This window comes from Papaver somniferum, chromosome 9 (assembly GCF_003573695.1).
Source record: "Papaver somniferum cultivar HN1 chromosome 9, ASM357369v1, whole genome shotgun sequence".
Taxonomy (NCBI): Eukaryota; Viridiplantae; Streptophyta; class Magnoliopsida; order Ranunculales; family Papaveraceae; genus Papaver; species Papaver somniferum.
Window position 1 is genome coordinate 27,380,782 of NC_039366.1, and position 24,580 is coordinate 27,405,361.

The 24,580-nt window shown below is 38.9% G+C and overlaps 2 protein-coding genes and 1 long non-coding RNA gene across 4 annotated transcripts; 2 read left to right on the top strand and 1 right to left on the bottom strand.

Moving 5' to 3' along the window:
- The first annotated feature begins 2,964 nt into the window (after nucleotides 1-2,964).
- Nucleotides 2,965-3,870, top strand: LOC113311637 (F-box/kelch-repeat protein At3g06240-like). The gene has a single exon (XM_026560448.1). It carries the CDS (start codon nucleotides 2,965-2,967, stop codon nucleotides 3,868-3,870), a length of 906 nt encoding a protein of 301 aa, XP_026416233.1.
- Nucleotides 3,871-6,745: 2,875 nt separating this feature from the next.
- Nucleotides 6,746-9,341, top strand: LOC113313921 (exonuclease V, chloroplastic-like). Of its 2 annotated transcripts, none has more exons than XM_026562696.1 (7): nucleotides 6,746-7,006; nucleotides 7,761-7,868; nucleotides 7,965-8,086; nucleotides 8,179-8,328; nucleotides 8,451-8,604; nucleotides 8,699-8,738; nucleotides 8,906-9,071. In XM_026562696.1, exons 1-7 carry the CDS (start codon nucleotides 6,836-6,838, stop codon nucleotides 8,920-8,922), a joined length of 762 nt encoding a protein of 253 aa, XP_026418481.1. In that variant the 5' UTR covers nucleotides 6,746-6,835; the 3' UTR covers nucleotides 8,923-9,071. The 2 variants fall into 2 exon arrangements, with proteins under 2 accessions (XP_026418481.1, XP_026418480.1); XM_026562695.1 differs by having other exon boundaries at nucleotides 6,751-7,006; nucleotides 8,699-8,775; nucleotides 8,906-9,341.
- Nucleotides 9,342-22,498: 13,157 nt separating this feature from the next.
- LOC113308111 lies at nucleotides 22,499-23,516 on the bottom strand. The gene is made up of 2 exons (XR_003339504.1): nucleotides 23,369-23,516; nucleotides 22,499-23,191 (listed from the first exon to the last, which is right to left on the bottom strand). It is a non-coding gene; the product is annotated as an uncharacterized LOC113308111 (long non-coding RNA).
- Nucleotides 23,517-24,580: the final 1,064 nt, after the last annotated feature.

Below are 24,580 nucleotides of genomic sequence, written 5' to 3' on the forward strand. Positions count from 1 at the left end.
ATGGGATAAAGGGAGCCCTGTTCTACTCTCTTAACGAGTAATTAGCTAGCATTTCAATAAAAAAATAAGGTAAATGATAAAATCTTTAAGTGTCTAGACGAGTTTACCTCCGAAGAAGCCTCCTTATAACGGCTTCGTCAAGGTCAAATGGCCTATTGGTAGCAGCAAGAAGAAGTGCACGTTCTTTGTCCTCCGTATTCAGACCGTTTCAGTTTACTAAAACTCATTTTTCATTTTGCGCATAGCCTCATGCTGTCCTGGATTTTCACGTCTACTCAACATGTTGTCAACCTATATGAGAAGAATCCAATCGAGACCAACTTAAAGCAATTCTTGAGAAAATAAACTGTGGGATCACTGTTTCATGAAAAAGTTAGCTAAAATAAAACAATGCATGTCAGAGACAATACTCCTAACAGTCGAGCAACGACAATTTTAAAACCCTGATGACAATCTTCTCCACAAAAACACGGAGGAAAGGAAGATGAGCAGGCATATATATATATATACGAGGATACGTGAAACGCTTACTTCCCATAGAGACAGAACCAACTCAATAAAATTGATCAAGATGCTTCAGCAAATCGAATCCTCATGTTGCCGTAGTCGAACACTTTGTGGTAGTTACCCATGAAAATATCTCCCAAGATCCTGCAAAGAATAAGAATCCAACCCAAAGAATGATAAATAACAGTTCTTAACCTCCACCCAGCTAAAATGCCAACTGAACAAATATTTCTAGGATAATTAAGATCAAGTAGAGTTAACAAGGAGTGGGCCACGTGGAGCAGGTATATCGAAAGCTGTAAATCCAATAATGCACTGAGCTGTTGCTCCCTCTCCGACCTTGAGAACATACTGTTTTAATCACCAAAAGCAAGAAACAGAAGTCACTATGAACCATTGTTGTCATTGGAGTTAACAGTGAAAATGCCTAGCGTGGGACTCGAACTCGGAATTTCAATTATTGGCAAAGGCCAGCATGAAACTCGAACTAGTGACCAACCAGTATCAGGGAGTCCCCCCTGGTCAATTGGGTTGTTCCCCGTTGGTTAAACGATTACTTTGCTTTGAGTTATAAGTTAAAGCCAACGGTGAGCAACTAAGTTTTGATTAATACACGGAACGAATAACAAGCCTCATACGAGCTAATCTCAAATTGTTTGCCAGCTCTAACGAGAAAATTCAAAAACTAATCAACATACCTCATCAACAAAGATAACACTTGGAGCTATTTTACTAGCTAGTTAGAGCACTGCTTTTTCCCTCTTTCGCTGGACCATTATGAAATAATGAAACAGGTGTACCAAACGATTAAGCATGAACATTAGCTAGTGTGAATGGGTACCCAAAATAAGATCCCGACAACTCATTCTCTCAAGTGTTGGAGACTAATATAAAAACTTCCAGCATTGTGATCAACATATTTAACTTGATAGTCACTAAATCATTCATATAAATTAAGATATATAATGTATTGTAATTCAATACTTTGATTATTTAGCTGAATTCAAATATTACAAGGTGATAGGAAACTTTATGTACCTCTGTTGAAAATAAGTCCAAACAAGACAAGGGAGTTCCCACTGTTTTTCTGAGACACCTTTGGTGTCTGCAAATTTTTTGCCAGTCTCTCTTTTCCCGTGACTTTAAGAGGCAACTTAAAGACCAAATCCGGTTAAATAATTTACGCATAATATTGCTCTTCTAGTTCCACCTGAAAAAAAAAACCAATTGGATCTAAAAATCAACAAAACATGCTACTGAAAAAAAAGGATCTCAATCACATATAAGAATTCCAATCCCTATTAATTGAATTAAGCTTTAAAAAGAGAAAAAAAGTTTTATCAAAATCAAAAAACCTAAAATCAAAAATCAAATCAAAAAAAAAATCAAAAAACAATTGAATCATCAAGTTACAAAAACAACCAAAGTTTTGTTCAATTAAATTGAAAATAGTGACAGAAGGTTGAAAAGTAAGCATCCGAAATCGATAAAAAATCGATTAGAAAATGAAATCGAATTAAGATTAACGGATAAAGAGTAATCAAAGTAGTTAAAATACTAACCTCAAAAGTAATTTGATCAAATGAACATTAATTCTCACATGAAGAAGATCTGAATCTCTTCATTTCTGATTTGTACATGAACCTCAGCACTGATCGATTTCAATAGTTTCAGAGAAAAACTACACATATAAGAACAAGAGATGGAAAAAGAAACCCTTAATTTGAAAGGAGTAAAATTTCATTATCGCTGCAGAGCTCTGCCGATTGATGACAACGAAGTGAAGAACTAGTTTGTGAAAAAATGGATACAGTATACGATTTTTTTTCGGGGGCTATTTTTGGCATGAAAAAAAGAGAGTTTTGGACCGAATCGTTAATAAAAGGACGAACTCGTTCCTCATTATGTAAATTTGGACCTTTTGGTACTAGGCTTAAGAGGACAGGACTAAAGTGTCTAAAGCCCAACTAATATGGGATTAAACGTCAATTTCTACATTTGTATTCTAGCCTCCTACGTGCTATATTTGGGTCCGGTCGTTAACGTTTGACTGGTCAAGAATCCAAGCAAAGCAATTCACCATGGTGTAAACAGTGTCAGATGATTTAAGCACCATAGGATTACGGCTAGAATCAAGATTTAACCTTGCTGGTTGGGACTTACTGACCACCTACAAAATCTCTTTCCCTGCTCTATTTAACGACTAGAGAATATGGTTCTGTTACTTTAGCCGAAACCCTAGTTGTTTTTTTTCTCTCAAGCTAATATTCTTAGAAGAAAAGGAGAAGCAATGTCAAGTATTGCAGTGGATATTTACCGTGAAATCCTCTTGAGGTTACCGGTGAAATCCGTATTAGCGTTTAAGTGTGTTTGCAAAACTTGGTATTCCACAATTTCCAACTCAGATTTTGTCAAATCTCACCTTAATCTTACTGACAAAAAAATAATCCTAGTCTCATGATTTCAATCGTGATTAGTCCAAATATTGCCAAGAGTAAGGAGGACAGGGCCGTCATCTACGATGTTGGTTATGATTCATTGTTTGAGAAAAGTGAATTTGATGAAGCTGCTGCTGTTGAAATGTACCCATTAAAATCTTTCGAGAAAATGCTTGGTTCTTGTAACGGTTTGGTTCTTTTCTCGTTTTATAAGGAGTTATCGTCCATCCATGGCGTAGTACATAGGGATAAGTGGCTACGCCTTTGTCTTTGGAACCCAGCTGAACACAAACAATTACCCGAGTCTCAGAACAAAATTTTATTTCAAAGAAACGTCATGTATGGGTTTTGTTATGATTACAGGAATGACGATTACAAGTTGTTCAAAGTTGTATGCTATCACAAAGATACGTACGAAACTTTAGTGTATGTATACAGGTTACGTTCTAATTCATGGAGGAGCAGTCAAACGATTCCTTATTGGTTTCCTTCTGATACAACATCTGGGGTGGTTGTTCGAAATGCTCTCCATTGGATAGGCACAGTTGATGTCGGAACTCGTCATTCTTCCGAAGTTATAGTCTCTTTGAATATCAGAGATGAGATACTCGAGAGTGTTCTACTACCGAAACAACTTTCTAAGAAGGAATTTTATACCACAAAAATCATGACAGTGGGAGTGCTGGAAGGTTGTCTTTGTGTAGTTGACTTAAAATTTTTAAGCAATGAAGCTGATGTATGGGTGATGCAAGAATATGGAGTCCAGGAATCGTGGGTTAAACAGTATTCTATCGCCTCAGGGTTGTGTATCAACGTTTCTTATTTGAGGTTGATTTCTTCAAAAAAGGGTAAAATTCTATTGCAAACTAGGAGTGGTTTCATTTTGTATGACCTGAAGAACTCAAGTACCAGAGAAACAAAGTAACGTAAGTTAACGCACTGTGATCTTGTAGAGAATTATGTAGAAAGCCTAGTCTCACTCAACTCAAATACTCAATGGAAATAAAATAGAAACGAAAATGCGTATGAGAAGAAAGCAATACCGTTAAGTTTGTCATAGTTGTTCTGGGTCTGCAACTGCTTTGGTCAGCAATTTTTATGTTTTGTTTCTATCTTTGAATCATCAATGCAGTGTTTTTTTTTTTTTTTGTCTCTTGCAGTTGCTGAATGATGTATATACATTACGCACTCCAAATTGTGATGTGGCCTCATGTCCAACGTCTTTATTCTGACCCAAAATCTTTCTCTGAAACATTATCCATTTTATAACTGAAACGACGAAACTTAGCACCATGAACCAAAATATACATATGGCAATCCCAATTTTGCCAGTCGATATAGAGAATGCCTCAGTTGTCCAAATTATGCCTTCTGCCAATCTGCCACTTGAACCGTGCTCTTCCGCAAGACCAAACTTTGCCTTGTGATGATCCTAAGATGCACCCATGACCAAAAATGAGGACAATAATGCATAAATTGTCTTCTGGCTCAAAAATCTATCACTGCTACATAACCTGCCAAGTGGCCCAACACCCCGATTGCAACCTCAATTTTATCATATGACAAAAAGATTGCAACAGTGTCCGTAAATCTTTACCGTAATTCAGTATATGTAATTGTGACTAAAATTTGCACCGTGAGCTGAAATCAGCCTCGTAAAGATCACACAGAGTTAGGAATACCTGAAACTAAAAATGACATAAAACTCAGAGACCAGAGTTAGCAAGAGAGAAAACACTGGTGCAATCTTTTGGGTTACGGTAAACATTAGCACTGTATATTTTGCCAAGCATGATAGTTTCGGGTCGGTTATGAAACCGAATTCACCAAACAGATCCATAAAAATCAAATAAAGTATTGCTAAATTATGGGCTTATTTTAGACCATACAAGTAAACTCCAGTGCTTTTACTGCGTTACGTTTAAAGAGGAGAAGGAGAAGGAGAAGGGTTCTCTCGATCAAAACCCTAGCTAGTTAGTGCTCGCTCTCAGACTAAGAAGGAGAAGCTAGCATCAATCTCAAGCATTCCTGATGATATATATCCTGAGATCCTCGCAAGGCTACCAGTGAAATCAACGTCTATATGTAAGTGCGTTTGCAAGTATTGGTTTCAGTTAATTTCTAATCCTAGTTTTGTTAAGATGCATCTTCATCATGCTAAACAGAAAAACAACACTAATCTGTTGCTTCATGCTTACGGTTACAACAGCTGCAGAGGAAAACCCGCAATATATTCTATTAATTATGATTCGCTATTATTGAGTGAAATCAAAGATGATTTTGTTGAAATAAGTGATACATTCAACCTTTTAAACTGTATGGTTGAGTTGGTTGGTTCTTGTAATGGCCTGGTTTGCCTAAGGAACGACTTAAAGGAATTTCGTCTGTCTTTGGAACCCAGCCATTAAAAAGTGCAAGAAAATACTAAATTCAGAAAGTAAATATGCAACTGAACATATTCGTGGTTTTGGTTATGATCATAAAGCTGACGATTACAAGGTAATAAGTATTATGCCTGACGTTGATAAACCTAAAGACAGTTCTTTAGTCTACGTTTATACATTAAGATCAAAGTTACAGAAAAGATGTCAAATTGTGCCTTAAACGTTTTCAGTTTCCAAATCAAGTGGGCTGCTTGTTAATGGAGCTTTACACTGGTATGCCAAAACTCGTGATGAAGACTCCAGGTTAATAATTTGTTTTGATATCAGTGATGAGACTTTCAATGAAGTGCCACAAACAGAAAAGATATTAGAGAATAATCAACATCCGGACAGGACTATGGGAGTTTTGGATGGTTGTCTTAGTGTAGTTATTAAAAATCCGGTTGAGGTTTGCTTTGAAGTGTGGGTGATGCGAGATTATGGAGTTCGGGAATCTTGGACTAAATGTTATGTCATATCTGATAAGAGAATAATGAATAACAACGATTATTTGATCCCTGTGTGGTCTTTCGAGAAGCGAGGTGAGGTTCTATTCCGCTGGATGCATGCCAGTTATCTAGAGTTGTATGACCCAAAGCAACAGAGCGTTAGAAAACTAACTTTGAGTGGTATAAGTTCCCTCTGGAGGATTATTTTGAAAGCTTAGTTTCAGTTGGTGTAGGCGAGAATCAAGAGGAAAAATCAAGAAACAAAAAGTAATCAGAGTCGAAATCTGTATAAAGGGAGGTCATTCAAGAGTGTGACCAAGTACACGTACGTGCTCCACTCCCACCTGAACATATATGAAATTCCCAAGGCAGAAGAAATTTGCTTTTTCGTTTTTTAATCCTTGATAGGTAGTTCTATGTTTGCCACCTCATCATTTTTGTGAATGCATTCCGGTTCTGCAACTGCTTTAGTCGGCAATTTTTATGTTTTGTTTCCATGTTGGAATTTTATTCATCAATGCAGTTTTTGTTTCTCTCCAATGTTGCAGTTGTTGCATGAATTATGATGTATATAGACAGTACTCCACTACATATACCAAGCAACAAGCAGATTCTGCACAATTCACCCAAAACTTGTGATGTGGCCTCATGACCCAACTAGTTGTTGCATGATGTCCATGTACACTCCATTACAGATACCAAGCAACTGGGACGGGTTTTGGAACGGGTCGTGCCACAAGGCCCGTGGGAGTTTAAATATCAATGTCAAACACTAGATCCAATAAAAGCCCAAATCTCAAAGAATTTAGTTACGTGTATGAGTTAGTTAACGACTCTGGTGGAAAACTGAAACTAACCGAATAAGTGGATAACGTGGGAGCTAAAAATAACTGTTGGTGGGAAAACTGAATTACCTAACTAAAAATATGGAGAAATTTTTCTTCAATATATTTCTTCTTCTTCATCATCCATTTCAAATTCCAATCTCAATTTTAGATCTTGACTTGACTAAAACAAAATGGTCTCTCGTATTTCTATTTTTAGACCATCTTTTATATATCCATTTTCAACATCTCTGTTTGGTAAAAACCTTGGATTATCTAATCAATCTCAAAAGAGATTGCTGCTGGGTTGTTCTTCAGGAAGTCAATATGGAAAGAAGTTCTCAGTCAGTGATTTAAGAGCTTGGGTATGATTTTATGATTTGACTTTTGAATTTAAAAAATGAATGCTTACAGTATTGTGTTTGTTGAATTGCCTCAACGAGATCATATAAGATTATGAAATGAAACTTGATCGATTTTTCGGGTGGTAAATTGTAAATATATGAATCTAGGTTGACTTATTCATATGTAACTGGAGATTTAAAAATGTCTAACATTCAGTTTTACATGTTTTGTCTGTATGTTTTAACTCAGTTAATATTGTCTGCGAAGCCACTCTAGTTTGCATTTTGTTTAACGCATTGATACTTAGCTTCAATGTTACATGTTCTGAATTCACTCTATAGAGCATTGTATTGATAAAAAGTGTAAGAAAATGTAAGTCTGTGAAATCTACTTTGGATAGCATTGTATAGCTCTAGATTGCATTCTGTAACCATGTGAAACTACTCTCGATTATCGGTTTTGATACTAAAGTTTTGTGATTCGTGTAGCGACTGTACGTTTGATGTGTTAGTTTGCCTCTCTGAATCCAACGTAGATTGCATTTTGGATAGTTTCAACATTACATGTTATAGCCAGATGTTTAACTTGGAAATGTTAATTTATTCCTGAGTGCACTCTAGATTTTACAAGTTTATCACTTTTATTTCGTTGATAATGTTAGACGGAATAGGATATTAAGTAGATACACTTCAACATTAGTTCTGGTGCCGTTGGGTTTCGTACAACTGATTTTGGGTTCTTACTGCTATGTGTTCTGTTGTTATGTAACATCAGGAGTGGTGTGAAAAGCAATTTGAATATGATCGCCAGTTTGCAAAATACAAAAGGCCCACTAAAGCTATGAAAAGGGGCACAGCTCGTCATAAAAAACTAGAAGAAGAGGTAATCCTTTCAAATCCTACACGTATAGCTAGATCATCCATTCCAGTGAGGAAATTTATGATAGATATGTAGTGCTTACCGATGCAAGATCTGCAGGTATCTAAAAAAGTCGTGGTTCGTAAATTATCAGCTGAAGATGCTTGGGCTGCCAAATTCATGAATTTCCTCATATGTGTAAACCAACTATCATTGGAAGGGTTGACTCGTGAATTACCATTGTGAGCCGAGATCAAAATTGGCATCCTGTAATTTTATGCTTTTTTTCCTTCTTCTCTAAGTTGATGCTAAGATAGTTTGTTTGAAATTTCAGAGTTTCCCTTGTGAATGGTAAATGGTTTGTTGGAGTAATTGATGAACTCCGTATGCCTATAGTGGGAACGGTTCAAAACCCTTCTCTAGTAGACACCAAAACTCGTAATCAAGCTACACTTCCTTCTGAACCACAAAAAAGAAATTCAAGGTAACCAGTAATTTTGTGTTGCTCTCTCTGCTATGAACTGAGTATTTACTACTTCTTCTTGGTTTCTTTTTCTTGCAATAAATCACTTGCTAGTGAATCTAAAGTGCATTTTTTTTTGCCAGGCTACAACTAATGTGTTACAAATACTTATGGGATACTACAATTAGTACTAACTTTCCTATAGATGAGTTCTTTAACTCCCTCGGCTTGGATCCTCAATATAATTTACCTAAAGAAATTCAGGATCGTGCTACCAACCTGGGTTTTCATGCCAAGGTCTTTGTTTGGAAAATTTAATTTCCTCATTTTATTCATATTTTACTAAGTCTTATTTAACCATTATGATGAATTTCCTCTCTTGTATTTTCAGACCCTTGGAGATCTAGTGATGTTCTTTCAAAGTACATGTAGTACGTTGTCTCCTTCTCAGGATGAGCTCCTGTTGAGGTGTTTTACTGTTTTATTTTTGAGACAATTTCTGAGATCCTACATAAATGGACTCATAAACAGCCCTTTCTAATCCTCGTGTCTCTAGGTTCATTTTAATAATAATGGGATTCTGTTGAAATTGCTGCAGATATGAATATCAAGTAGATAACTCCTTGTTGGGTGAAGAGACTTTCGCCTACGATTCTGATTCATTCCAGAGTCTGATGAAGAACTTTCTTGAGTTTGTTGGAGGACAACGTGATGCCAGTTATGTTTCAAAGGATGAAAATTGGAAATGTAGGATATGTTCTTATGCTTCGGTTTGTCCTTCATGTACCAAAACCCACAACATCAGAAAACAGTAGTACAACACAAATCGTTACTCTATAAACAACATCGTTCTTATTCATCCGGTTTTTACAGCCAGATTTAAACAGAATGTGATATGTACAGTGCACAGAAGAATTGATTACATTAGTCCTGAACAGAACCTTTCGCACACTCAATACCATAGGTGCGAGAGTTAATTCTTTTGTACATGTAACCTGTTAATCTGTTATAGCTAGAACTGTAACTTTGTATAACTTACATTGTTGCGTTGTTGTACAATAGTGGTTCAGTTCCTTGCCATCACCATTCTTCTGCATATGTAACTTGTTTGTAGTAGTAGAAAATCCTACTACTTCACCCCTTAAACAATCTATATAACAAATAATTTTCTCTCTCCTAAAGTTCTATCCCCCTATAACAAAAGATCCCCCTCTAGTGTGGTAGTCCTATATATATATATGGATTTTACATAGTGGAGGACAGCTAACAAAGCCCCTATTTTCGGATCTAGCATGCGATGCGCTCGCACCCGTATACTATGTCTTTTCGCACGTACTCTTGGACTTCGTACAGCTCTCACACTTTACTCGTGACCTTGTGACGTCATTGATTTCGTCATTTGGGATATGCTACGTGCGAACTCCGTTCGCTCCTTAGTAACTCAGTTGTCTCGCATGATTATTCACGTGTGCGATATTTAACCCCTACATTTTGCCTCTTCTTTTAGCGATCTTTATTATAGAAAGAGCGATGAGAGAAACTGCTCTTATAATCTTCTTCGCATCCTATGCGATTTTCCGCACCTTGTTATCTCTTCACATTCCTTAACTGACAATATTCCGAGATCCCGGATTTAACTTCTCCACGTGTTATTCTTAGCGCTTTTTGTTTAGACACGTTGCGATCAATCTCTGCAACTGTCGCTTCACATCCTTTCACTCATTAATGCATTTGAAAAACACATTTCGGGAAGGTTTCGAAATCCTTTATGATCCCCTTCTTCGTTCTCATTCTTTCCTTTTTTCTCTCTTCCCTCTCTTTTAACCTCTGCAACTTTTATTTTCTTAAGGTAGTTATTTTTTATTCAATCTCGATCTTTCTTCGTTCTCTCTGTCATTTCAATTCCTTATCTGTTGTAAAGTTTCCTCCTCTGTTGTGAAGTTTCGTCCTTTTGATCATCTTGACTTATCCTGATTTCCTTGATATCCTTAATCCCCTTCTAGAAGATCAATCAATGGGGCACAAGGCCGGTTGGAGAATGGTAGAACAGTTCGACAGGTTATGGGTCGAACTCGGAGATAAGGGTTACACGCTATCCTCTCCTCCTTCATCAGGACCTACTATGACGCTTAGCCCTAAATTCTTCAAGATTGATCAATGGAGTGATCAGAAGGTCATAATCTTTGTACGGCAGCTTCTCGCTGGCCTCCCTATCCCTCTCTTGGATACGCGAATTCCTCTTTTTTATCAAACCTTATCGCATGAAAAATTTAAACATGCGATTTTTCAATTGAGTGGGGACGCTATAAGAATCATGGTAGAGTTCACCCGCCCTGCGGATGGATTAGAGTCCCTTTATCCTAGAGAATATAGGAATGCAGCGTCCGCTGACTTAGAAATTAATCCTGCTGATTATACTGTTGAAAGCTTCTTTGCCAACTATGCAGTGGTGATTATGAAGGTGGAGTCATCTCGTTGGATTGTTCGTCTTGCGAGAAAAGATGGCCTCGCAGAGAACCAAAGGATTATGCGAGATGTTTATTTTAATGATAAAACCAATCGCACTGGACAAAATTCTAATGACAATCGCTGGGATGTTTATCATGTGATTCCTGAAGGCCCATATATCACTGGCTATGGTGATAATAGATCGATAAATCCTCTTCCTGAGGGTCTTACAGTCTGCTCTCCTTGGGAGTTTAGTTGGATCGAGGAAGTCAAAGTGGTATGCCATTCTAAACTTCGCTCCTTTACCAACTTTTCTTTATTTTTCTCCCCCTTTTTCTTTGTTTTGCGAACCTCCTTTTTATCTTCAGATTGCCAAGTTGAAGAAGGACTATAATGCTCAAAGAAAGCCAAGCACCTTTGAAGACCTATGTTCGATCACTAATGATGTAAGAAATACTTTTAAATTCATTTTAACGATATTGTTGCCTCTATTTCTTATCTTAATCTGTGTGCGAAGGTTGAAGGATCGGACCTTAGTGAAACTGAGGATGAAGATTCTTCTGAGGATGAAACTTCTACTCGTGCGAAGCCTACTGGTTGTGTGAAAGCTAAGGGTAAAGTTGTCTCTTCCAAGTCTTCTTCGAAGAATGCCAACAAGAAAAATAATCCCAGGAAGAAGAGAAAGCTTACCTCTACTACCTCTTCTCCTACTCCTTCAGTTCCTCGCCTTCAGGGAAATGAGTTGTCATTCCCTGATGTATCTTCTTCAACTTCTCCCATGACTCAATTGTCTCGGATCTTTAAAGACTCCTTCGCAGCTGTGGGTGATGACAATTTAGTTCGCACCTGTCAAATGGTTTCGACTATATATGATGCTCCCACTTTGAGTGATGAATCTCTGCGAGGATCTGCCTCAGATATATCTCCAGAATTCTTATTTTTTATGTCTTCCATGGTATATTTTCTTTTTTTCTTGTAATCTGGGGTGAGTTTAAGCTACTGCCTTCTCTTTGTACTTTAGTTATTTTGATTTCTCCTATCCTTTCGTCTTTATAGGTAGCGCGAACTTCTCACGCGGTTGCTCTGACTCGCAAAGGAAGAATCACTCCTTGGAGGTTGAGTGTGCGAAGCTAAAATAGGAGCTTTCGAATAAGATGCAAGAGGCAGATAAACCTCGCCTAAGAAATGATCAGCTAACAGGTGCGTCTCTTTTCGCTCTCTCATACCTTGTGAAATTTTGTTATGTTTTCATACATTTCTTCTATTACTTAAATCTGCAGAACTTTATAACTTAACTGATGAGGCGGCTCACGTTCCCGATGATAACGATGCTCTTTTTGAGCTTCTTAACGCATCCTTGGATAACTTCCCCATACGTAGCTTAGAAAACCTTAGCCATAAAGAACTGAGGTCGAAATATGAATCCCTTATTTGTGATCATAGACCTCTGCTAGTTTGTACGAGATCCTTCCAACGTCGCCTTTGTGAGGATAAAGAAAAAATTAAAACCTTAGAAGCCAAAAGGAACGCCCTTATTACTGATAAAGAGCAAGTAATTGCTAATGGTGTGAAGGCTTTGAAGCAGTTTCATGAAGCTCAACTCAAGATTCAAGTTGAAAGGTATCATGCCATTAGTGAGAAGGATGTTCTTCTCACTCGCGAGAATGAAATTCGCTCTCTTCTTCTAATAGACGATGATGATGAGTTCGCATGGGCTGCTAGAATCCTTGATAAAGCTAGATTGGAGTTCGCTACGAGTGTTAGTTTAAAGATAGGGATTCTGAGGTTTCTGATAATGACTTTGAAGATAGGGATTCTGGTGAAGAAGATCGTGATTCTGAGGTTGATGAAGATAATGAAGAGGATAACGACTCTGAAGTTGATAGAGATAATGGTGGGAAGAATTAGTTGTTCATTTTTTCCTTCTTTCATGCTCTTTGTATGATATTTTCTTTCTTGTACATCATTATGACTTTGAAGTTAATACTTTGAATATTAATATTTTCCACCTTTTAATAGATTTCTCCCTTTCTTCTGGCTATTGATCAAAGAGCGATGCTTTTCTTTCTAGTAACTTATGTCAGTTTCAGGGTTAGATATAATAACCTATGTGTGCGAGTCGAATATGTCAATATATATGTATGTATTTATCATGTGTGTGAATACAATAATATGTGCTATGATCCTGTCATATGTGCGAATATGATTATACATGTGTAAGAGTCTATCATATGTGCGAATATGCAATTGCTATCACGCTTGACACGAGACAATTATGCTAGTGAGAATATCATATTCTTATTGTGTTTATAATTCCCTTCTTGCCTCTGGTATTCGCAGTAGTGTAATTGCGTCTGTTAAATCCTTAGTTTTTCAAGTTACCTTTGTAATTACCCGTGCACGGTTGTATTTCATGCTTTGATTGCTCGTTTGCTTCTGCTTTTATGCCTGCAAAAAATAATGTTAGTGTGGTCTGTTGTGTTTGTTCATGAGGTTTTATTGATCCCCCCTAAGTAGAGGTCTTAATCAGCCTCCCCTGTTAATATGACTTATTTTTTCCTCAGGGTGTCTATTTGGTCCGTGCGAAGAAATCGCAGGAGGTCTTTACGCTTTTGCGTATTGACCCATTGATCTCGTCTTATCATCTTTCGTATTATTTCCTCTGCAGGATATATTTATGCACCAATACGACAGGCCTATACTCTTGTTGGAGTTATAGTCTCATGATATTGATGTCTTTTGACACAATTCAGCTCCCTAATGGAGGGTGCCGTCCTTATCTTCTCCCTGATTTCCCCTTCAAGGAGACGTACCCCTATCGGGTTAAGGTGGGCTCCTCCCATCCAGTAATGCAACAACCAGTTGTTTTCGCAGACTCGTTCGAGTCATCTCCCTAAGTGGGGTTTCTTGAGGACCGAGTGTATCATAGTCAGGACTTTCCAAGAGCGGCGAGGTACGCTCCAGACACCCCCGGCACCCTTGGCTCAGCTGTGTACCGCGGCGCCCTGATCGAGTTTCAACACTCCATGATAGAGAACTTAGTACCTTAGCCTTTCGACTAAGGAGTCTCTACCGGATAGGCTTTTATTTTTCCCCCACCTTCCATGACTCAGATCCCAGGGATGGTATGGCTTTCGCCTGAGCCATGCATTACCAGGTTTTCCCCAATTATGACGCGCGTTAGGGCTTATTTATATTGCCTCTTGCACAAGTGCGAACTAGGGTGCACGCCACAATTGGTTACCCAGCCTCCCTATTTAGAGGTTTTAAATTTTATTGCCCCCTATTGAGGTCTTACTTTGAGGTCTTGTTTTTGCCTCGCTCTCTTTTTGCACATTAAAAATACGCATTGTATAAGAAATATAATTTTTCTTTTAATAATTGTTGGTCGTACACATATGACTTTTCCTTTTCTTCTTTATTCGCACATATATAAATATCCTACTAGTACTTAATAATTTACTCGCTGCTTCACCCCTCTTGTCCCTTCACTCACTTCGCATGTATGTAACATCTTAACCATAATACTGCTTCAGATACTTCTTGTTGTAGAGTCTACTCTTCATTTTATCCATATTTCTTCCATCTGTTTCCATTAGCTGTTACATCCCATCTCCAACATATTTCTTCACCACACATGGTCCAGCCCATATTATTTTTCCTTTCTTCATTCTTCCTTGTTTTTGATAAGGTGGAATTTTGCTCATGACTAACTCTCCTGGTTGAAAAACTTCCCTTTTAGACTACTTCGCATACTTAAGCCCTTTTGTTCCTTCGACTCCCTTTTGAGTTATATCACTGCTAATCCCTTCTACTTTCAGGATTTTCCACTCTTATCATCTTCTCCTTCTTTTGTTATGAAATGAACCATCAATATTTTGCACCTCTTGCTCTCTTCTGCGTCTTGTTTCCAGACGTTCCTTCTCTTAATCGCACGCGCTTCACTTTTCTCCACATCGATTTCGTTACATTTCTTTTCTTCATTGGCGTCTCCTCTGATGATTCCAACACCTTAGGATAATGGGAACTTAATGCACTGATGATATGTGGAAGCCACACCCATGATGCTATGTAACCACGGCCTTCCAATCAATGCATTGTATGGAGATTCGACATCTACGACACAAAATGTTATTTCTGTAGAGATTGTCTTAAGAGGTATTCACATGGTGACTTCTCCTTTTGGCTTGTTTGTGTTCCATTGAAGCCGTATATTTTATATGTTGACGGGATGAAATCTTCGTCTTTTCCTCCCATTGTCTTATATCTGTGATAAAAAAAAAATATCCACAGAACTCGCAGAGTCAATTAGTATCCTATTTATCGCCCATGTGAGATCTTCTTCCCCTTCTTCCTTATTCGGATTTTCTTTCGGGATTATCTCTAACTTAACCACTAGTGGACTCTCGTGAAGTTCACCTCCTCCAGATACTTCTTATGCTCTAAATATTATTGGTTGTTTCTGCCATTCCTTGAGCTTTGGTATCTTTGCTAAATTCAATATTTCTTTTCCTCCAGCATCTCTCGTGTATACTCGACTCAACACATTGTCTTGGAAATCCTCTATGCTTTTGTACGAGTGTATTATTGAATAGCATTGTAAATTTTCGGCACTCGCTCCCACTTCCATTAGAAAGGTATTTTTGCCTTTGTCTGCTCCTGGTGACTGCCCTCTTGTTGTTGGTTGCGTTAGTGGTGGTGGAGGTAGTGGTGTAGCTAGGAAGTGATTAATCTTTCCTTTTCCAATCATCCTTAATATTATTCTTTGAATATTCTTGCAGTTATTTGTTGTGTGGCCGTGGAAACGTTGATAAGCGCAAAACTTTTTACTCCTTCTTCCAGATGGTGGTTCTTGTCCGAGATTGGGTGGTGGTGTTATCTCCTCCATCAATATGACAGCTTCCCAAACTTTGTCCACTGTTGTGTTAAGAGGTGGCATCCTGACCTCTTCATGGACTCTGTAGTTCGCACCCTGATTGTAGTATCTCCTATTCCCTCCATATCCGTCTCCATGATTATCATATCTTGCCACTTTGTTGTTTCCTCCATGGTTATTGTATTTCCTCTCTCTGTATTCTTGCTCGTACATTTCTTGGTCTCTGCTACTCATAGCAACCTGCCTTTGTTGATCTTCTACGATTAACTTCTCTTTGCTTCCTTGTGAAGTGCTCGCAACGGCATTTGCCATTATTGGTAATAGACTTGCATTCCCTATCTTTTCGCTCGTTATTGCGATCGGGTAAGACTCCATATCTCTCTGCTTTTCTTCAAGTGCGATATACTCCTCTTGGTACTCGCGCAGCTCATCCATCGTTATTCTGTCTTTCATTTTAAAGATCTGTGTAAATAACAAGTCAGTTGGTAACAACGCATTGATGAAGGCCAAGATGAGATTTCTTTCATCCACTCGTCCTGCCATTTCACTACTCATTGTCCTCCATCTGTTAGTCATATCTCGCAGGCTTTCATTCGTTCTCCTTCGTAGACTGAATGCTTTTTCAATTCCTGGTCTAAGCATACTACTGCTAATGTATTTCCCCAAGAACAGACTATGTAAGTTCTCAAATGATTTTATTGTTCCTACTGGCAATCCATCGAACCATTTCAAGGATTCTCCTGCGAGGCTGGCTGGAAAAAATTGCATAAGACTGCCTCATTATCCTCATATTTTAACAAAGCCAAGTTGTATGTATTTATATGCTGGATCGCGCAGGTAGATCCATCAAAGATGCTAGGAAACATGGGTAGCGCGCACTTTTTTGGTATTGTTACCGATTGTATCCTCCGTGCGAAGGGTGTCGTTGCTGCTTCTTCTATTACATCCTCTAGCTATCTTCTTCCTCCATATTTTTCTTTAGTTACTAACTCTCTTAGCTCCGCTATTTCTCTTCGAATTTCAGCGTTTGGGAATATGTCCTCTTCTTGTTGTTCCCTTGGTCTTTTCAACCGGGCTTGTCTCATCCTGTTTTCATGTCTGCTTTGTCGTATCGCTTCTTAGTTGTTGTCGTTCTTCATCATCTCTTCTTTTTCTCCGTATTTCTCTTTCATTTTTCGCATGCTCTTGGGCTGCTCTATCTCTCTCATTCCGCTGTCTCAGCATCTCTATTCCCTGGACTATCATCCTTGCTTGTTCTGCATCATTCTCTCGCTGGTCGTCATCATGTGCGCGGTTGTACTCTCCATTTCTCTCCAATCTACCTTCTCTACGATGTCTTCGCCTGTGCTCGTCCTCACCACTTGTATATACCGTCTTTCATGCGATCACCTTCGTGCTCCTCCTGTGAATTTTCGTTTATCTAAAAAAATTTATCCACAAATTGTCCTTGTGTGTTATCTCCATGCTCAGATCTACTCCTCCTTGTGGTACTCCTGCTTGTCCTTAACCTAAAGCTCGCACGTGTAGTTTTGGACCGTGACTGTGACCTTTGCTCCTGCAGTCGCTGATTTTCCACCCTTAATTCATCATTTTGTCGTGTCAAGTTCGCACGCAGTTCCTCTTCTCTTATTATTTCCTCTGCCAATCGCTGCCTCAATTCTGCAATGGTCATGTTGTCTTCAATTTCTCCTACTTCTCCTTCTTCATGTGTCCTCTCTTCATTTTCTTCTGCGGTATCTGTATCTGTAGTATGGACACTTACCTCCTCATAATTTCTTTGATCATTCTCCCTTGGTTCCTGGTGGATTTGAGATCTGATCGGCTGAGATCTATCATTCCTCTCTCCATTCTTGATGTCTCTGCGATTTCTCCTCTTCTTCTACCCGCAATCCTTCTACTCCTCCTGACCGGTGTTGTGTTTGCTCCTGAAGATGTTTGTCTCACTATTTTTTGTTCTTGAAATAATACTTACGCAAACTTATGAAACCTAAAACTAAAACGTAAGCAAACTAAAACTTCCTTTCTTAATGAAAACTGTGTTTTGAATGAATGAACCCAAATGTTTGATTTTCGCGGAAGTGATGAAATTCTCTCACAAAAACAGCAATAATAAGAAGTTTTTCAAAAGTAAAATTAATTTTGTGAATACCAATATTCTGTGGAGCACGTGTCACGATCTTAGTGGCCACACATATATCCAACTGTGTAGCATTCGCTGAATAGAGAAGCCTAAGTAGCAAAGGATACCTACGCAGATCTACTTTATCTCATCCCAAGAAAGAAGGCCTAAACGGTCAAGATAAGAATGGTAAAAGCCTAGTCTACAAAGAGGCAGCTGGCGAGGGGACAGAGGTAGATAACGCATATAATTCAGCATTGAATGCTCAAATCTCATATCTACACGCATAAATCAAGGCACGTGGAGAGAGAAGGCGTGGCAGAACCCGATTGGCGGAAGCTGGCGGTGAACGAAGGTACAACCTGTACTAAGGTTGGGTAGTTCCCGAAGGAACGTGGGCCAGCTAAGGGGCGAAATATAACTGGAGAAGATACGCGGTGGACGAAGGTACCATTGGTACGAAAGGTATATCAGCAGAAGATGGACCCAGAGGCAACAAAGATATACCTGGAGCAAGAGGGGCTATAAATACCAAGCCTCACCAACAAACTAGAGGCATTCAATATCTAAGAGAGAAGATCTAGTCTTAAGCTTATACCTCTTTAATGTTTAGAATTTAAGTATTTACTTCTACTTGAGTTCTCTCTATTACTTTGGGAAGCATTTAAGATCTTTTTAACCACCTCAAACTTAATACCAAACAATCACTCATTGTCCCGTGGACGTAGACAAGTGTCGAACCACGTAATCTCTTGTGTCTCATGATAACTTAGAAGCTTTTACATTATATTTGTGTTCTTCGTTATTATTGCGATCTTAGATATCATTTATCACTTAGCATTATCAGTTCAACATAGGTATCAATACTGCTTAGTATTAGATCCTCAGAGTTGTATACATTACGTAGACTACGGGAAAACGAGTAGTCACAGTTTGGCGCCCACCGTGTTTTGCTCACGAACCTGAGTTTAGACACAGTTTACATTTTACTTATACATATTCTGAAATGAAGGGATCTATGTTCCAGCGATGAATCTCACTCTCTAGTGATTCGTTTATCCATTATTTGTGTATGTTTTTTGAGTTCATAGTGCCTTGTTATAGATCCACAAAATTTTCCAAAAAAAACAAACTCACAAAACGCCAAAATGTATGTTTTATACTAAAACAACCCTTCTTAAACAGAGCATATTTTAGATCTGAGAACCTTTGATTGACAGAGGAATCTCAGTCGAATTTTAAGGAAGAAAGATCTTCTAACGCATTTAATAGCCTTGTTTTTCGCAACATCTGACACCCTTTTTCATTGGTTTTCAATGTTTTAAGGTTGTTTTTCCAAGGTTGTCATAAGCATTTAATACCCATCTGTCAAAAACATTATTTCAGTCCTTTTTCTGAAAAAGCTGCTTAGCCGTCTTCTATATCAGAGCATTAATTGCTACTTTTAACGTAGATACCCAAGTAGCAGACTTTTTCGCCTTTTCTGTGGCCGCAAGATAACAAAAGCCGAAGGCATGCAGAAACCAACTGATGTACCAACAAGCTCACGACCATCTATCACAAGAGGGAGATCCCAAAAGCCGTCTCAAGCAAACCAAAGGAATGAAGCGGACGACGGACAAAGCGAAATAGCAAGAAGAACAATTGCTAACAAATTACCTATTCCTGCTGAAGGGGTGGGGCATACATCAGAAGCCCAACCAATCTACGGCATGCCGTTACCGGAGCATGCTACCACTACAAAGCCACCTGCGGCCAACGCAGGGTTACCCAGAACCTTAGCTCCTACGGGACGAGGGTTGGGAAACATAACTCCAATCCAGATAGATCCGGACGCGCCAATTGTAGACGAAGAAGTGGAAAACTCTGAAGATCCAGCCGACAGCACTCCTCAGGGAGGTGGAGCCCACATTGAAAACCAAATGGCGGCACAAATAGCAGCTTTGTTACTCCGTAACAAGGAAAATGAAGATGACATGCACGAGATGGCCCAGGAGAACCAGAACCTCAAAGGTATGCTAGACATACAAATCGAAGGTTCCAAAACTCACCCTCCGCAACAGAAGCGTGAAAACGGAGCTATCTCAGGAAGAAGAAGGGTGGATCTCAACCCACCAAAGACGAATCAACCTAAGGGAGCGAGGAGAGCGCACCATGATCCAGATGAAACAGATTCAACATACAAACCCTCTCAGACCTACTACGACGAAGCATTTTCCAGAGATGCTCACAATGTGAACATGGTCATGGAGCAAATGGAGAAAATGCGAAAGGAGATTCAAGGCCTAAAAACTGGCCACGCAGGCGCAAGACTAGAAGAAGTGCTACAAGAGGCAACCACGTCCCTATTATCTTTTCGCATTTTGAGGGAATCCATCCCTCCGAAATGCCCAGTACCTACGTTCCAAGCATACAACGGTACCTCAGATACCGCAGCCCATCTACAGTATTACACTCGTGTCATTGCCCATTGGGAAAGAAACGAGGTGGTACTTTGCAGGTACTTCCCAGCAAGCTTAACGGGATCAGCACTAGCCTGGTATGATAACTTACCAGCGAAATCAATTGACTCATTCGAGCAATTGTCTACGGTGTTTTTGGAGACATACATGTACAACAAATCAACAAAGGCAGGGTTAGATAGGCTATTTGCTTTAGCTATCGGACCCAGGGAAATACTGATACAGTACACAGACAGGTGGCAAAAGACATGCCAAGCAATTAGAAAAGCCAATCCAGAAATTAGAATAAACTGCTATAAGTACGGACTTGATAGAACCTCAGCCATCTTCGTGGAGCTTCACAACAGAGCCCTCGATTCCGAAGGCGAGCTCAGGGTTGTCCAAGACCGTTACATCAGACTCGAAGAAATCCAGAAGGACAACCCCAGGGCACAAGCAAAGACAAAAACAGATCCACAGCGAACTAACTCTCTGGAAACAATTTCGGAGGTACCTAAGCGACAAAACGAAGTCGGGGGCAGGACCAGCTCTTGAGACAATGATCCAAACACGGAGATGGAAAAAGAGGCAAAGGAAGAGAAGAGTTTCTGGATAAAGTTTACACAAAGTTGAATACAACTTTCTCTCACATCCTAAGCAAGGAGGGAGCAAATCCAAGCTTTCCTTACCCTAATATAAAGGGAAAGCAGCCAGAAAAGACGAAGGATGCCAAGGAGTATTGTGCATACCACCAATACTACGGACATACTACTGATACATGCTACCACCTGCGCAACGTGATCCAAAGATTCATCGACGAAGGCAAGTTCATGGAGTACCTACAGCTACAACCAGCGGAGACTGAGGAGATCCCAAAGAAAAGGGTAGAACTACCTCAGGATGGAAAATACATCAACATGATCACCTTCTCCAGTGGAAGCCAAGAAGAAATGATCGAGGACATACTCGAGTTAGCTCGAAACAGAAAGAAGATCGAATCCGATGAAGTGTTCAAGCTAAGTGGACCACCTACTAGCACTTGAGAGGAATGGATGGCCACGCCATTAATCTTTTCAACAAAGGACATCAACCAGGAGGTTGAAATGCACAACGATCCACTAGTGATCACTCTTCCAATACACGGATGGAATGTTACGAAGGTCCTCGTGGACAGGGGCAGTTCATTAAATGTACTATTTTACGAACCCTACCTACGCATGGGTTTGATAGCAGAGCAAATGGATTCTTCCACTTGCACAATATATGGTTTTAACGGAGCAGTCTCTAGGCCAAAGGGAGAAATCGTCTTGCAGGTACATGCAGGACCCTTAGTAACCAATACACGCTTTTGTGTGGTAGAAGCACCTTCGCTCTACAATGTAATCATGGGCAGGCTATGGGTCCATAGATTGCGAGGAACAACTTCGACGTATCACCAATACCTACGCTTTCCTACACCTATGGGTGAAATGGAAATCAAAGGCGATCAGCAAGACGCAAGGCTATGCAATCTAGCGGAAATCAGAATCAACGAAGAAAGAACTGCTGCTCAACAGCATGAAAGAAAGAGACGCGAGGCAAATACCAAGGAAGTGCAGGACACAGCATCCTTGGTACCCAAAGCCGTCTCAGCCCCGGAGACAAGCACCTCCGCCATTCCAGACGCAGATGTCTCCGCCAAATGACAATTACAGAAAAGCACTCCTCAACGACCTCAGCAACAAATCTGCTCACCGGTGGAACCAACAGAGAAAATCAATATTGGGACGGAGGCAGAATCAAAGATGCTCAATATCGGAACTTTACTTGAAGAGGAAGAGCAGGTGCAACTACAAAGGTTACTGAAAGAGTACGTAGACGTCTTTGCATGGTCAATGGAAGACATGCCAGGAATTGATCCGAATTTGGTCTCACACCATCTTCACACTAGTCCAGGAGGGATTATAAATGACGAATGAAGTCTGTTATAAAACATGATTTATCACAGTTTTCATTTGTTATTTGAACCGTTATTTATTTGTTGTGACTCTTTATAAATGACAAACAGAAAATGTTATTAAATATGACGAATAAAATTTGTGACTTAAAATCACTTACATAATATGTCATTAAATATCACGGTTATTGTACGTAGAATACAATACCAGTTAAGACCTGTTATAAACGAGGCATTTCCATAAAAATAAATGAATATTCCGCTATTTTCTGACTACTGATTCAGGTAGGTATTCCGATTTAGTGAAATTGAAATCTGGTCTGGGTTTGGTGTATTTGAAATTCGCCCAAATTCATAAAACAAAATTATGATTTTAATTGGAAAATCAACTTTATTAATTATTTTTTCAAGAAAATAAAATATTTGAATATAAATCGAAAGATAAATAGCAATCCATAGTTGCATATTGGAAACTAAAATTGTAATCAATCAACTGTCACCTTGCCACTCTAACTTGGTCACTCTCCTACAGGAATTACATAACCTTTTGGCGACTTAATCATGTCACAGTCTTCAAACATCCCCAAGACATCATCTCCATGGCACAACATCACTCTTGGATTATGCAGTCATAATTGTCACCAATTAGCAGCTTTGGAGTATCAATATATGCAAGTGTAACCGGTACAACGAAAGTGCTGTTTATAGGAAAATGAGTAAAGAGTTCAACTTCATGAGGGAACAAACAAACATGTTCTCCAATTTTCTCCTAACCACTCTCAAATATGGGAATGGCAGACATTTCTGGAGTCCTACATAATTCACATTTCATTCAGCGTTTGTTTACCAAGAATTCAAGCAAAATCTAAGAAGCGGTAGGCAAACGCAGAACTGAGTAAAAAATTAATTTTATTAAAGGTGAAATGGATGGTATAGTAAAAATAAATCGAATCTTAAGTTTTGGTGGAACAACATCACCAAGAAAATCAGCTTCTTCAGCCATTTTGCAGAGGACTCTACGTACAATATCTCCCAAATACATCCCAGAAATTTCTTCTCAAAATCTGTTGCATTAATGAAGGATACGACATTTAAAAGCACTGAAAATACAACAGTTAATTGTAAATAAAGAAAAAAAAGAGGTCCATGCTTTATCTCTAGCTTATGTACCAAACTGATCACTTAAAGAAGAATAAGCATATTCGGATTAGGATAAAGTGATAACAGCGAAGGCTACATACCATCTCTCTTGATTTAGGTAGGAGACCATGCCTCTTAGGAATGGTCTACATATACTGCATTTTTTCCAGTTAGTTCCCAAAATAACTGCAACTGCAACATCATTATCGAAGCATTTGCCTCCAGCTTATGTACCAAGTGTATCATTCACCTGCATCAACGATGCTAATTATAAATTGCATCTGAAGTACCTGATACAATACTAGGATCAGATCCTAGTATGCAAAGATAGCAATAGCAAAAGGAAACTCTAAACCAAAAAGAAAAAATGACTTGCCAAAGCAAAAACACGCATATCTATGTCATGCCTGTCTAAGGCAGCAACACGCATATCTATGCCCTTCTGTCTTAGGCTTTAGTTAGTTCCACCAGCACATCTTTATCAACCTAGCACAAGGGATCAAAAGAATCATTATCAGAAAATAAAACTATAAAGGAAGTCCAAGTACGAAATTAAAAGCACAAAAACAAGCTCCATAACATTGATGAGTTAACTGAAGTAATGATGTTACAATGTTGCCTAGTCATTTCATGTAATATTGTACGTCTTGTAAAGAAGGTGGCCAAAGCTGTTGGTGCTATGCAAATAAAAGAAATCAAAACTAAAAGAAGACATGTAAAGAAGGTGGCCAAAGCTGTTAGTGCCATGCAAATAAAAGTAATCAACACTAAAAGAAGACGCAAGTGTAAAGTTGTGAGTTCGCCGAAGTGCTGCTAAGAGACAGTCGTCCTACTGCATTGAATAGGCAACTAAAACAATCGCACCCGACATTTGTGTGCACAAGCACAAAATACTGCATCATTCCACATAGTAAACATGCAAGCTAAACCAAACATGCTCTAACAGGCAAGCTTGTGTTGGCATTGACAAAGCCCAAAACACAAAAATAATGTGAATAAGCAAAGAACGGAGACTCAGCCATACTCTTACTTCAACTACAGTCATATATGCATGACTAAAGTATGCAAATCTCTTTAGTTGGCAATTAAAATTCTGCAGTCATAATGCGTTATACAAGTTTGCACTCATTTTGCTGAAACTATCAAGTATTCAAGGGGCAAGGAAAATATGCTATTTGGCCAAGTGTTAACAATGACATACAGAACTGTATAATTAAATTAATGCAGTACTTATTCCTTCCTTCTCCGACGGTGGAGTCAATACTAGTTTCTGAATAGTTTATTCATCGGTTAGTTCATCAGACTGAATTAAT